At 41.1% G+C, this 14,085-nt stretch overlaps 1 protein-coding gene across 16 annotated transcripts in view; it reads right to left on the reverse strand.

Annotated features, from left to right (window-relative positions):
- The window catches only part of TNRC6C (trinucleotide repeat containing adaptor 6C), a 584,248-nt gene that overhangs the window by 55,948 nt on the left and 514,215 nt on the right, over positions 1-14,085 (reverse strand). For all 16 annotated transcript variants that reach the window (XM_075119317.1, XM_048817810.2, XM_048817811.2 and 13 more), the window contains one exon: positions 9,639-12,236. In XM_075119317.1, coding sequence (XP_074975418.1) covers positions 9,639-12,236 — 2,598 coding nt within the window. The remainder of the gene's footprint in view (positions 1-9,638; positions 12,237-14,085) is intronic.

Here is a 14,085-nt window from a genome sequence, read left to right on the forward strand (position 1 = left end):
CACAGAACATACCAGTGCCACAAGACCTCCACATTATTCAAACCTAGGGTGACCATATTTCCCTATGCTGAATATGGGACACCTGGTAAAATTACTCATATTCAAGTGAGTTCAACAGCAATCAATCAGAAATATGCAATACAATTGTTCAAATTAACATGAAGCTGACTGAGCCCCCATTAAAAAGAAATACTGCCTAGTTGGATTCTTAGTATTTACCTTCTTATCTTTAAGGCTTTAGGGTTCACACGGGGAGAGGTGACACACACACACTCCCGTACACCTCTCTCACACGAGGGGATGACTGACCCCGACCCTCCCTGCCCGGCTCTCTCCATCCTCGATGCCTGGCTGGGCCCCCAGGACAGACACACCTCTCCTGGTACCTGGCGCCGAGTCTTCCTGAGGCAATACATGGTTGGGAGGCATGCAGGGTCACATGCATGCCCCCTCGCCCGACCCCAGATTTCTGCCAAGGCCAAGCCCAGAACGTGGCCAGCAGCAGCCTTTTTGCACTGTGCAGGAGGGAAGGGATGGGAGCTGCTTCTAGCTGCAAGGAAGGAGGAGGGGGGAAAGGGATGACCTGCCCCGTGTCTTTGCAGATCTCATCTCTTCTACCACCCTCCCCTGTGGCTGGAAACAGCTTGTCCCTTCCTGCCTGCACAGTGTCGAAAAGCAGTTAACACCTCCAGGCTGCTGCTGGCCACTGACATAACCCAGCCTCCTCCTGTCCCCCAGCTACAGTGCGGGCAGGAAGGGGTTAAGCCCTAAGGATGCATTGTGCAGCAGGCAGGGCCCAGGGAACCTGACTGCAGGGGCTTCAGCGAACCCAGCCAGAGAGGTGGCTCAGCAAGAGAATGTGCCTATGGAACAGAGCAGCCCTGTGCTCGCTGGGGGCAGGACCCAGGGCCGGGGGAGCAGGTGAAGAGGGTACTAAGCCCCTTCCCGGGGAGGGGGGGCTGCTGTGGAGCCCAGCTCATGCCAGAAAGTTTTGAGATTTCCCAGGGCTCCAGCCCAGCCAGAGACAGTGCGGAAAGGAAGGAGCCTGCTGGCCAGGCTGTAGGGGAGCTGAGCACTCCAACCAGGGGCTGGTTTTCTGCACAGCACTGGGAGCAGGATGTGCCCTGTCGGGGGGATGTGGAGGAGCAGTGGGGCTGGGGGGAGAGGGAGCAAAACAGGGGGAGGACAGCGAGAGGGGGAGCACGTAAAGGGCCGATGGGTGGTTAGCAGAGGTGACACATAAGCGGCCATCGTCTGGCACCTGCCCGCACTCACCAGCCACTGCAGCACACAGCCACTGCCGGCTGGAAATGGGATGGGAGGCGGGAGCCAGCAAGCAGGGGGGGCTGTGCTGACAGACCAGCAGAGGGAGTGGCCAACCCTGTGCACTGCAACTTTGCCCCGCCACCAGCCTTGCACACCCATTCCCATCATCGGCCACTGGACCCCCCTGCCACTAACCGCTGGCAGGCAGGTGGCTGGCGACCAAGGATCCGGTCAGCAGCAGCACCCACCAGTGCTGATGGGGGGGAGGCACGCAGAAAATACGGGACAATTTGCCCGTTTTTAAGAAAAAGTTAGAACACCTGCAGGAGGCCTTAAAATATGGGACTGTCCCTTTAAAAACTGGACATCTGGTCACCCTATTCAAACCCTGATCTGAAGACAGAATTATTGATTTCCTTATGGGCTTTTCTATGGCATTCGTCACGATCATATCTGAGTGCTCCACAAACATTAATTCATCTTCACAAAACCCCTGAAGTGAAGGGGCTGTATTATCCCCATTTTATATGTGGGGAGCACAGCCACAGAGGTTAAGGGCAAAAGCATCCCCTAATTTTGGGTGCCCTAGTTCAGGCATCAAGGACCTTATTTTTCAGAGTATTTAGCTTTTTATATCATTGTATATATTTAAGCTCAGCTCCCACTGACTTCAGTTGTAGTTGTGAGTGCTCAGCATCAGAGCAAATCAGACCCCAGGGTCTCAAGTTTGGCACTCAGAAAATGAGGTTTAAGTGACTTATTTAGGATCACACAGGAATAATGAAGCACAGACAGGGATAGAATCCAGGCCTGCAGGGCAGCATTCAACTGTCTTACCCATGAGACTTCCTTTTCTCTTCCTGTAATCTCCTACTTCATTCACTACATAATTTCCAATTTCTGCAACGAAGTCAAAGGGACTTGACAGACAATAGCCTTCTTTACAACACAAACCTGATTCATCCCCAGAGCAACTCCCTCCTGTGTATATGATCACGTAATTAAAGACTGCATCACAATGCATGCACACAAGGTGGCCCAATTATGGCTGCACAGGCAACCACCGTAATTATGGCAATTCCTAACTTTTGAGTGCTTGACTTTGCAACCTTTTAACAGTTCTGTGTGTAATACATACAGACACACACAGACAGATGTTTATTCATAACATTGTTGCAACAATGATTTCAGAATTAATTGTTAAAGCAACAATTCTCTTCCTTTTACAACATATACCAATATATAAATATTTTGGATTTTGTTTTATTTCACTATCTCAGCATTTTTTAATGAACATTCATACACATTTTTCAATATTATCATTTGAACCTAATGCTATGGTTTCTCGGTTGGATTTTTTAAAAATGATCATTAGAAGTCATATGGTATAAGCAGATAAATTTAGAAAACAAAAAAATCTGTAATAGTGCTTTTCCATCTGAAGAGGAAACCATGTATAGTAACACCTTTTATTGAAAGGTAACATTCAAAACCTGAAAGACTAATTTGTTAGTCTCTAAGGTGCCACAAATATTCCTTTTCTTTTTAAAAATAGTAAGTTTTCCTGTGCAAGGTATCGAATTATTTGAATAGTGTGAATAGCACATAATTTAAAATTTATAGTTTCAAAATTGTGGATATGATCTACTAAAATCAGAATTAGTGTAAAGAAAGAATTACTTTAACACTGCCAGAAAGATTAAAAAAATCTGAAGTGACAATTTCATGTGCAAGGTACTATGATTAAAATGTTTTGCAAGTCCATTATATTTGTCATCCATTTAGCCCCTGGAAAATATTTTTCTTTCTAGAGTTTAGGTCAATTTAATGAAAACAGATATCCTCAACTTTTAAAAATACTTTAATTAGTGACTGGAAGCTGAAGCCAAACAAATTCAAAATGGAAATAAGGCACAAATTTTTAACAGTGAGTGTGATTAACCTACCAAAAGAAACGCTAGATCCTTTATCTCTTAATGTCTTCAAATCAAAGCTGGATGCCATTCTGGAAGATATGTTTTAGCCGAACACAAGTTATTGGGCTCTATACAAAGATAACTGGGACAAAGTTAAGGGCCTGTGATAGACAGGAAGTCAGACTAGATGATCTAATGGTTTCTTCTGTTCATATCATCATAGAGTTTAAGGCCAATGTGTATGGAAATAGTTTTATACCAAAATTACAATAAATATGTATTGTTCCAGAACACCAGGTAGAAGAAAATGAAGGAGAGGCAGAAAAACCACAACTGGATAGAAGCAGCATCTGGAATGTCAGTGTTAGGCATGACCAAAATAAGAGGCACCAAGAACTCAGTAGCAGGAAAAGAAAATGGCAAATCTATCTGGAACTTGAACAAAACATCCTTATAGGTGGGAACTCAGAGAAAATAAGTAGCATTAGCTTGGACAGCTTTCCAGGTCAAGTCAAAACTGGATGGAAGAATTTCAGATAACACTGCTAGGTCTAATCAGTTTTGTGATGTCGGGAATCATCATATGGAACATTATTTCCAGTGCATGATCTTTCAGGTTTCTGGTAACTTGTATTTAAAAGGTGACCTATATTTTTCATTGCTATTCGCTCACCACAACACCCTGTCCCTATACAGGAAAACTGTATATTTCTTTCCTCCTGAAATGACCCAATAACCTAAAAACTTGAGTTTGGACTACAACAGAAGTTTACAGATGCTTTCCTAGTCACCCTGAAGATAAAAGTTTTTAACCAATGTGCCTTTGTGGGAGTGACATATAAGTGCAAGGATGCTTGTTATCCCAGTGCAGAAGAGGATATCCTCCCAGTACAAGTCAATGAATAGAATTAGTAGAAACAGCAGCATTCCAGACTTTAATAACAGACACAATTGAAAAATATGTCTTTTGGCAGGAAGTATAGCCAGAAGAACAGAAACAGATGTACAGTACAGTAATTGTCTGAAAATGGCCATCAAAGGCTGAAAGACAAACATAGGGAAACAAATAGCAACAGGGAAAAGAAAACACAGAATCTTAGAAATGTAGGACTGGAAGGGACCTCAAAAGGTTACCTTGTACAGTCCCCTGCACTGAGACAGAACTAAGTGTTATCTTCTGACCATTCCTAGCAGGTGTTTGTTTAACCTGTTCTTTAAAACCTCCAATGATGGAGGTTCCACAACCTCACTAGGCAATTTGTTCCAGTGCTTAACTATCCTTACAGTTAGGAAGTTTTTCCTAATGTCTAACCTAAATCTCCCTTGCAGCAATTTAAGCCCACTACTTCTTGTCCTGTCCTCAGTGGTTAAGGAGAACAATTTATCACCCTCCTCTTTAGAACAACCATTTACATACACTTGCATACTTATATTCCACCTCAGCCTTCTCTTTTCCAGACAAAACAAAACCAATTTTTTTCAATCTTCCCTCAAAGGTGATGTTTTCTAGACCTTTAATCATTTTTGTTGCTCTCTGAACTTTCTTCAGTTTGTCCACATCTTTCCCAAAATGCGGTGCCCAGAACTGGAAACAGTACTGCAATCAAGGCCTTATCAGTGTTGAGTGGAAGAATTACTTCTCGTGTCTTGCTTACAACACTCCTGCTAATACATCCCAGAATGATGATTGCTTTTTTTGCACAACAATATTGACTCATATTTAGTTTGTGATCCACTATAATCTCCAGAACCTTTCTGCAGTACTCCTTCCTAGGCAGTCATTTCCGATTTTGTATTTGTGCAATTGATTATTCCTTCCCTAATGAAGAACTTTGCATTTGTCCATATTGAATTTCATCCTGTTCATTTCAGACCATTTCTCCAATTTTTCAAGATCATTTTGAATTCTAATCCTGTCCTCCAAAATGCTTGCAACCTCTCCCAGTGTGGTATCGTCCAGAAACTTGGTAAGGGTACTCTCTATGCCATTATCCAAATCATATATGAAGATATTGAACAGAACCAGATACAGAACAGATCCATACAGGACCCCACTTTATATGCCTTTCCAGCTTAATTATGAACCATTGATAACTACTCTCTTAGTAGTTTCCCAAAGACTTGTGCACCCATTTTATAGTAGGTTCATCTAGGCAATATTTCCCTAGTTTGTTTGTGAGAACGTCATGTGAGAGAGTATCAAAAGCCTTACTAAAGTCAAGATGTATCACATCTACTGCTTCCCCCCAATCTACAAGGCTTGTTACCCAGTCAAAGAAGGCTATGAGGGCATTAGCTTGGTTTGACATTTTTTGTTCTTAACCAATCCATGTTGACTATTAGTTATCACCTTATTTTCTTCTAGGTGCTTACAAAATGATGGGTTGATTATTTGTTCCAGTATCTTTCAGGTTACCAAAGTTAAGCTGACTAGTCTATAATTCCCTGGGTTGTCCTTATTCACCTTTTTATAGATAGGTACTATATTTGCCCTTTTTCAATCCTTGGGTATCTCTCCTGTCCTCCACAAGTTCTCAAAGATAATCACTAATGGTTCAGAGATCTATTCAGCAAGTGCCTTCAGTATTCTAAGATTTATTTCATCAGGCCCTACTGATCTGAAGATATCTTACTTGTCTAAGTAATAATTTGACTTGTTCTTTTCCTATTTTAGCCTGATGTCTAACCTAAATCTCCCTTGCAGCAATTTAAAACAACTACTTCTTGTCCTGTCCTCAGTTTTCCAATCACTGCTAACTTTTTTGGTGAAAACAAACCAAAAAGGAATTTAGCACTGTGGCCATTGCCCCATTTTCTGTTATTGTGTTTTCTTCTTCATTGAGTAATGGGCCTACCCTGTCCTTGGTCTTCCTCTTATTTTGAATACCTTTGTAAAATGTTTTCTTGTTACTCTTTATATCCCTAGCTAGTTTAATCTTGGTTTTGTCTTGGACTTTCTAATTTTGTCCCTTTGCCATATATACACACACACGGGGACAGTTTGCTCTTGTGCTCTTAATAAAATTGATTTTAAAAAAAAACTATCAACTCTTCTGAAGTCTCTTTCCCCTTAAACTTACTTCCCATGGGACCTTACCTAGCAATTCTCTGAGATTGCGGAAGTCTACCTTCTTGAAGTCCACTGTCTATATTCTGCTGTTTTCCTGCATACCATTCCTTAAAATCATGAATTCTATCATTTCATGATCACTTTCACCTACCAATTCTCAACTAATTCCTCCCTATTTATTTGAATCGTACCTAAAATAGCCTCTCCACCTTCTGTAATAAAAGTTGTATCCAATGCATTCCAAGAATTTGTTGGATAATCTGTGACCTACTGTATTATTTCCCCAACAGATGTCTGGGTAGTTAAGTCGCCCATCACCACCAAGTCCCATGTTTTGGATGATTTTGTTAATTATTTAAAAAAGCCTCATCGACCTCTTCTTCCTGGTTAGGTGATCTGTAGCAGATATGTACCATGACATCACCCCTAGTTTTTTACTCCTTTTATCCTTACTCAGAGACTTTCAACAGGTCGGCCTCCCACTATCTCAACCTCAGTGCAAACTTATTCTGGATCAATATCCCAGTCATGTGAATTATCTCACCAAGTTTCTGTGATGCCAATTATGTCAAAATTGCAATTATTCACTAGTATTTCTAGTTCTTCCTGTTTATTGCCCATAGTTCTTGCATTAGTATACAGATAACTAAGATATTTATTAGATTTTCCCTCTATAATTCCTCTTGCCTCATCTTTGTTCCTGCTGTGATTGTAAGGATGAGATTAGTAAGGATGGTGACAATTATGAAAAGGAATTACAACATGGTACCTTTCCACCCACTGAAAGTTTGAAAAAATTGAGAGAGATCAACAAGCTAAGAGTGTAATCAATGGCTAAACTGACATTTTTGAGAAGCTTTTCTTACATTCATTTTGCTAGTCAACAAAATTCCGCTGAACTTCCTTAACTTGTAGAAAAGTATTCTTCCTTTATCACAAACACTGGGAGATAAGTAAGGACTACTGGCCAGTTTTAATTCTGTTGGATATCTAAATTTCTAATTCACATTTCCTAACTGAGTAAATGTACTCTGGATGAACAGCTTTCCAAATTGGCTATAAGAACCTAATCCAAGCTAGTCTCAGATACGTTAACTAAGCATTGTTCGAGAAACAAAATGGTAGCAAGGACGCTAGGAAAAAGATTACTTCCATGTCAGGCCCAGGAAGAATTATAAATGAGATTTTTGATGCTTGGATTTCAAAAGCAGCAAAGAAAAGTGGGGGCTTTCCTAGTGTCAGATACTAAGGGTATCTAACCAAGACATCAAGCTAACCGAGCTGTAGGTTGTGGGAGTCATTTTCTGCCATGCTATAAATACAGACAGCATTTCAAAAAATCTGCAACTAAACTTCAACCAGACCTAGAAAGCTTTCTGTAGTATTTGTACAGAGGTGAATGCTCAAGGTAAGTTTATGTCCCATCTCCTTTTCTTTGCACTATCAATAAAATATTGTTTCATTTAAGGAAAACTGAATTAAGTTTGGAGATTTATTTAGGAGTGTTACTGAATGGAACCATGGAGAGTGAACAATGTTCTTTTCTTCTTAGGGAGACAAAGAAGCGGGGAACTGCCTTGATATAAAATAAGACACAGAGAAGACTCCAGTCTTTCTCCTGAAATAGTGACACAGCAGGGCAGACTAGCGCTAGTGTAGGCACAGGGACAGCTGAATAATCTAGGTTATCAGATGTTGTTACATCTTGGTTTCCTTTTTTTAAAAAAGGAAAGTAGAAAACTGAGAATACTAGCCTCCCTAATTAAATTTCTGAATTCAGCAGCAGACCAGTAAAAAGGCAACTTCCCAATTGAGAGCAGTACAAGTGTGATTTTAAGAGCCAGCCATTGAAGAGAAATCCCTTACCCTAAGACATGTGGGACACGTGATTTGGTAAATCTGCAAATACACTGCCTTAATTAATAAAAAGGTAGACTACACCTGTTCACAAGTACAAAGAGTGCAAGATTACAAACTCGTTTGTCCAGCTATGGAGCAATTAAAGTCAATACTTGATGGATTCCTGCCTATGGTCTAGAGTTCATGATGCACAAGGCTGACTTTTTCTCTATCTTTATGCTTATTCTCAAGGAAAATCTGATTCCATGTACAAAACAGTTAACAAAAAACACAATTTATTGCTAATTACTACACTATGCCAAATATGCCTGACATCAAAGGGTAATCACTACTGCTAGTCAACGTACACAGCATAATTTTTGTTTATAATACTTAAGCCACTAATGTTCTATAAATCTAGCAATTATTAAAAAAATATTAAGGACACTACAAACATTACAACACTGTACATATAAAAATGAAATATCTAAAAAACTTTAATAGGCTCTCTAGCTATAGTTTCAATCCCTTTCTCTAGGTCTTCAAACAACAATGCATATCCCAACCCAGAGGATGAAACAGTGGCTAGCATAAGCATTGCTGGGCTGGAGTTAATTTCTGAATGAGGCTTTCAGGACTCAGAAAATCTGAGTGAGACCATAGCTATATTTTTATGGGTTGTGCCAGCTGAATCCTCCACCTCACTTTCCAGATGCTCTTCCTGTGCAGCAGACAACCAATTTAGACAAGTGAGTGCAGACTCTTTAAAGACATTCCATTCCCCCTTGCCTTCTTAGCTCAAAAGGCCTCAACTGGCCTGCTGAACCTGATGCAATGCTGAGTGCAGCTATGACAGCAGATCCTGCCATAATGATTTCTTGAAGGATCCCCTTCCCCACATCAGTTTCTTTTCATTCCTGGATCCTGCTGACCTATTCATGAATTTTACAGAGCATCCCTCAGATGAGGTATCAGAAGGGTAGCTGTGTTAGTCTGTACCCACAAAAACAACAGGGAATCCAGTGGCACCTTAAAGACTAAGACTTATTTGGGTATAAGCTTTTGTGGGTAAAAAACCCACTTCTTCTGGGTTTTTTACCCATGAAAGTTTATGCCCAAATACATCTGTTAGTTTTTAAGGTGACACCAGACTCTCCATTGTTTTCCCTCATATCAGAAGTTTTCCAACTGGAAAAGCACATCAACTGGGGGCTCTGCAGGTGAGAATGTAATATTTTTTATTTTATTTTAGTAAACACAACCTACACAATTGTATTATCCTAAACGTTTTTTTAAACTTATCTGAAAAATTGAACAAATTCTTAAGTAACACTAAATTTAAATAAATAGGAAATGTCCAACAGATCTCATTTTATACTATTATTCACATTAATTAAAAACATTTGAAATCACTCCTCGTTATTAGAATGTGTATGTATGTCTTAAAAGACAGAGACGTGTGTGTGTGTGTGTGTGTGTGTAATAAAATATTTATTTCCACTGTATCCTACTTCTGTCTTAAAAAGAAAATGAAACTTGTTCCATACCTGGACCAAGCAGTGGGGACCGGTTCGGCTGGGCACTTGACTGGTGCGAAGGCTGAGGTTCAGCCATATTTGTGTTGATAATGGTGGTAGTAGTGGTGGTGTTGGTTGTGGTACTGCTCTGAATTACAGGGTTGTTTCTATCCCACATGTTTACAGTCTTGTTGTTGTTGTAGTTTGGATCACCCCAAGCTGAGGTACCATCATCAATTTCCATCTTACGGCGAATGGATGGTGGAGAAGGCTCTTCCCAGCCAGTTGCCTCACTGCTATCTTTTTGTTTGGGTGGCACTGGCCCACCAACCCATCCTGACCCAGTCTGTTTAACAGAAGCTGCTCCTCCCCAGTTACTCACACTGTTGTCCTGGGGTTTACTAGCCCAATTCTGTTGAGGGCTAGGTTTTAGAGATTCTCCCCAACTTGTACCTGTATTAGCCTTGGTGTTTGTGCCATTTCCCCATCCACTGGTCCCAGACCTTGTAGTATCATTCCAACCTGACCCTGATCTATTGTCAGTATCCCATCCAGATCCATTCTTCTTCCCCTCAGCCAAGTGTCCAGGGACAGATGATGGTTCAGTCCAATCTCCACTTCCTGAAGTCCAGCCTGGATTTGATTTCTGTCCATCTCCCCAGTTTTGAGATTTGGGTTTCTGAGGTTCACCCCATGTCGGTGATTTATCCTCCTGATTTGCGGTCCCACTCCAAGCGTGGCCACTTTTGGCAGCAGTAGCAGCAGCAGCATTGACAGCAGTAGAGCTAGCTGATTCTCCCCATCCCCCTGGGCCATTTGGCGCTTTGTTGTTGTTGTCTCCCCAACCTGTATTTGCTGGAACAGCTGAGGGTGGAGAGTTGGCCCACCCAGATACTGAAGAGGTATTTGTACTGTTCATGATGGACCCATCATTCTTCCCCCCTGAGTTTGAAGACTGAGAAGCTGTACAACCCCAGGCCTCCGTTCCATTGTCATTCTTTCGTTCAGACCTTGGGGATTCTTCAAATTCCCAGGCAGTGTTTTGCTTTACAGGAGTCTGCCCCCAACCAGTATTGGACAGAACTCTTGGGTCAAGGTCATTCCTTGGCAACTGGACTTGCCCTTGGTCTATCACCCCTTTGTCTCTCCTTCTGGCCTCTCCTGCTCCTTCTCTCCCAGTGTTGCCCTCATTTTGACCTCCACCACTGTCATTACTTTCTTCACTAGCTGTGGTGACAGATGCTGCAGCTTTGGCCCAAGAGTTTATTTGTTCATTGCCCTGCTGCATGGCAGGATTCTGGCTGGTAACACTAGGGCTATCCCACCCTGCTGATCCTTTACCACTGATGTCACTATTGGAATGCTGATTTGGGGGCTTACCCCATTCACCATTAACACCATTACTGGTGTTACGGTTGGGGTGGCCCCAAGCTCCAGAATGCATGCTACCAACACTACTGTTGCCACTGCCCCTGCCCCATGCTAGTACCCCAGGACCAGCAGGAGGTCCTGAATCCCATGCACTTGCTCCATTTCCTTCCTTGTGCACAGCACTGCTGGATCCGTTCTGTTTAGCACTTAATGCTGAGTTCACAGTGTCTCCATTCCCCTGACTGAACCCAGAATTGCCGTTTCCTGTGGCAGGATTACCTGGGGATATTCCCCATACCGAACTACCCATTCCTTCACCATTGCCCCCACTGACTTGAGAAACTGATGTTCCATTAGCACCAGGAAGGCCTTGCAGGTGGGGCGAGATGATGGCCCCCATACCAACAGCCATCCCCCAGTTTGGCAGTCCATTAGTCTGCATTGCATTGATAGGGTTTGGTGAAGAGTTCATGGGGTTAGTGTTATTTGGTCCATCAGTGTTAAGGTTCTGAGGTTGTACGCTGAAAGACACATTCTGAGAAGTGGACGTTTGTGGTTCTGTGCTCTCTTGCGGCAGCAAGTTTCCCCAAGCACCTAAGGTGCTTGTTGGGTTACCATTCTGGTTGCCGATATTCTGACCTATGGCACTGACTGGACTACAAATACTGGAAGGGTTGCCTGCTCCCACAGTTCCTTCATGTCCGAGTACAGGCCAGGCAGCTGGATTGGCATTAGGGTTAAGGTTAAGATTAATGCCAGCATTTGAGTTGGAAGCACCCCAGCAGTTTTGACTTCTACCATCTGCAATCATGTTGTCCATCTTTCCATCCCCACCACTGGCAGAGCAGTGAGTTAGGCCAGAGTTGGAGCCTGTGGCCACACCCCACACTCTGGTTGAGTTTCCATTACCATTTGCTCCACCAGCTCCAAGGGCACTCTGGTTAGAAGTGCTTTGGATGAGTGCTCCATTGGTGCCATTATTGCCATTAGTTTTCTTTGTATGTCCAGTGAAGTTGCCTTGGGCACTCCCTGTAGCCATGCTACTGTTCTCTGAGCCACAGTTAGAGGCAGAGTCAGTTTCTGTAGTACATTCTGAAGCAGATTCAGACTCAGTTCCTGTAATGGAAGGCCACGCTTCCTTGTCAGTCCTATCTATTATCACTTTATCCCAGCTGCAGTTGGCTTCACTTCTGAAAGTGGGCTGCTGTCCCCAGTGGGAATTTTCATAATGGTCTCCCAAACCACTGTGACTAAGATCTGAAAAGGATTAAACAAGACTCAGAATTAGTCTGCCATTCAAATTCTGTTAAAATAACGTCATTAAATACATTTTACTTTCTCAATTACTATACCATACTCTACATAAATTCTAAATTACACTAAAACGAAGCATACACTATTTTTAAAAGACGTATATAAGATAATTTTATGCACCACAATAAGTACCTTACATCTTTCTGTTTAAAAACGTTTTTTCTATAAAAGGAGTTTGATCATAAATTTATCTTCTATATCATCAAGTTCATATTCAACATTTTATGTAAATTTTACAAACATTTTACACTGAAAAGGTTTAAGAACTGCCCAGAAGTTATAAATATTTTGCGTCTTTTGGTATACTAGTAGAAACTGATAAACCAGTGAAAAACAAACAGATTAAAAACAACAAACAGGTTACACTGAGGCACAGTATACTTGTACAGAATCCAAAAAGAAGATCTGAAAAAAAAACTATTAGGACATCTAATCTATCCGCTTGCCAATGCAGGCTGGTCCCTACAATAATAGGTTTTCTAGTGCTTTACCTGGTTTAATTTTAAACGTTTCCTTTGAGCTTCCAAAAATAAAACCTTACAAATTTTAAATTTTTGGTCTCTAAGTCATAATATCTCTGCACCAGAAATAAGCAATCCAAAAAAACTCCCACATTTAAGAAAACTGTATCTGTATTCTGAAAATTACTGGAAAGAGATGAATACTATGTCAAGTGTTGATATTCTGTTAACATTTTAGTTATTTTGACTCAGTTAACTCCCCCCCCCCCTTCTTTTGGTGAAATATGAAAAAAGACAGTTCAACAAAAATCATTTTAAAAATTAAAATATTTCCTCATGTAAAATATTCAAAGAGCTATTACTGATAAATATGAATAGTGTCAAAACACTACATTCACTGCTCATTTAGTTTTCTTTCGTTGCTAAACTCTCTCTCTAAGAACCATACACAGAGAATACAGAACTATGATATTTTAATGCAACTATATTATAGTATCTGAGCATGGCTATAAGTAATGTTTTTTGTAGAGCAAGATAAGTAGTTCTAAAGAACAGCCTGGTTATGTCACTCAATAATACGTATTAAATGGCAAGACCAGAATAAGCAATTTAGCTCTTAAATGATTTAGGTGGTACTTGAATATCATTTTTAAACTTGTAATTACAGTCCAATTTGTCTCAAAAACCAAAGAAAATAAACATTATCTTTGTACTTATCCTTAAAATGCAGCACCAGCCTGCTTAGCTCCTCATCCTCTTGCTCCCTTCCCCCCATGTTCCTCCAACATATAAGCAAACACAAAAATATAACCAAATCCTTCTGATGACCTGGCTCTTTACTAGAGTGCACTTAGTTAAATAACCTGAGAGAAGCCACAATTGGTCATGTTAAGCTTATTTCAAGTTTTAAAGACTTAGATATTGTTATCTATCCTGACTGCATTGTGCAAAAGATATGAGTGCAATTATTCCCTTATATTTTCTCATGATGGGAATTTTATCCTGTATAGCTAGTGTGATCAGAGAGCTATGAATAGAGGCAACTTGTAGGATAGTCTCTCTAAATTGTAGTTTGGATAGAGAGGAAAACCAGTGTGCATACATGCAAATATTGAATGCTGGAAGTCTCAATTATTCTTTGCCTTTCCAACCTACTTTACTTCTAAAGCAGACCAAACTCTTTACAAGATAGACAATTATATTGTCCACAAAAAACCAACCATCTACCTCAAACAAAGCCAACCAGGGATGTATGTTTAGCCAGCTCTGTATAGGTGTGTACCCTATGTAAGCCAAATTAAAACCAAGGATAATGCTTCAAAGGTAGACTA

This window comes from Caretta caretta, chromosome 14 (genome assembly GCF_965140235.1).
Source record: "Caretta caretta isolate rCarCar2 chromosome 14, rCarCar1.hap1, whole genome shotgun sequence".
Taxonomy (NCBI): Eukaryota; Metazoa; Chordata; order Testudines; family Cheloniidae; genus Caretta; species Caretta caretta.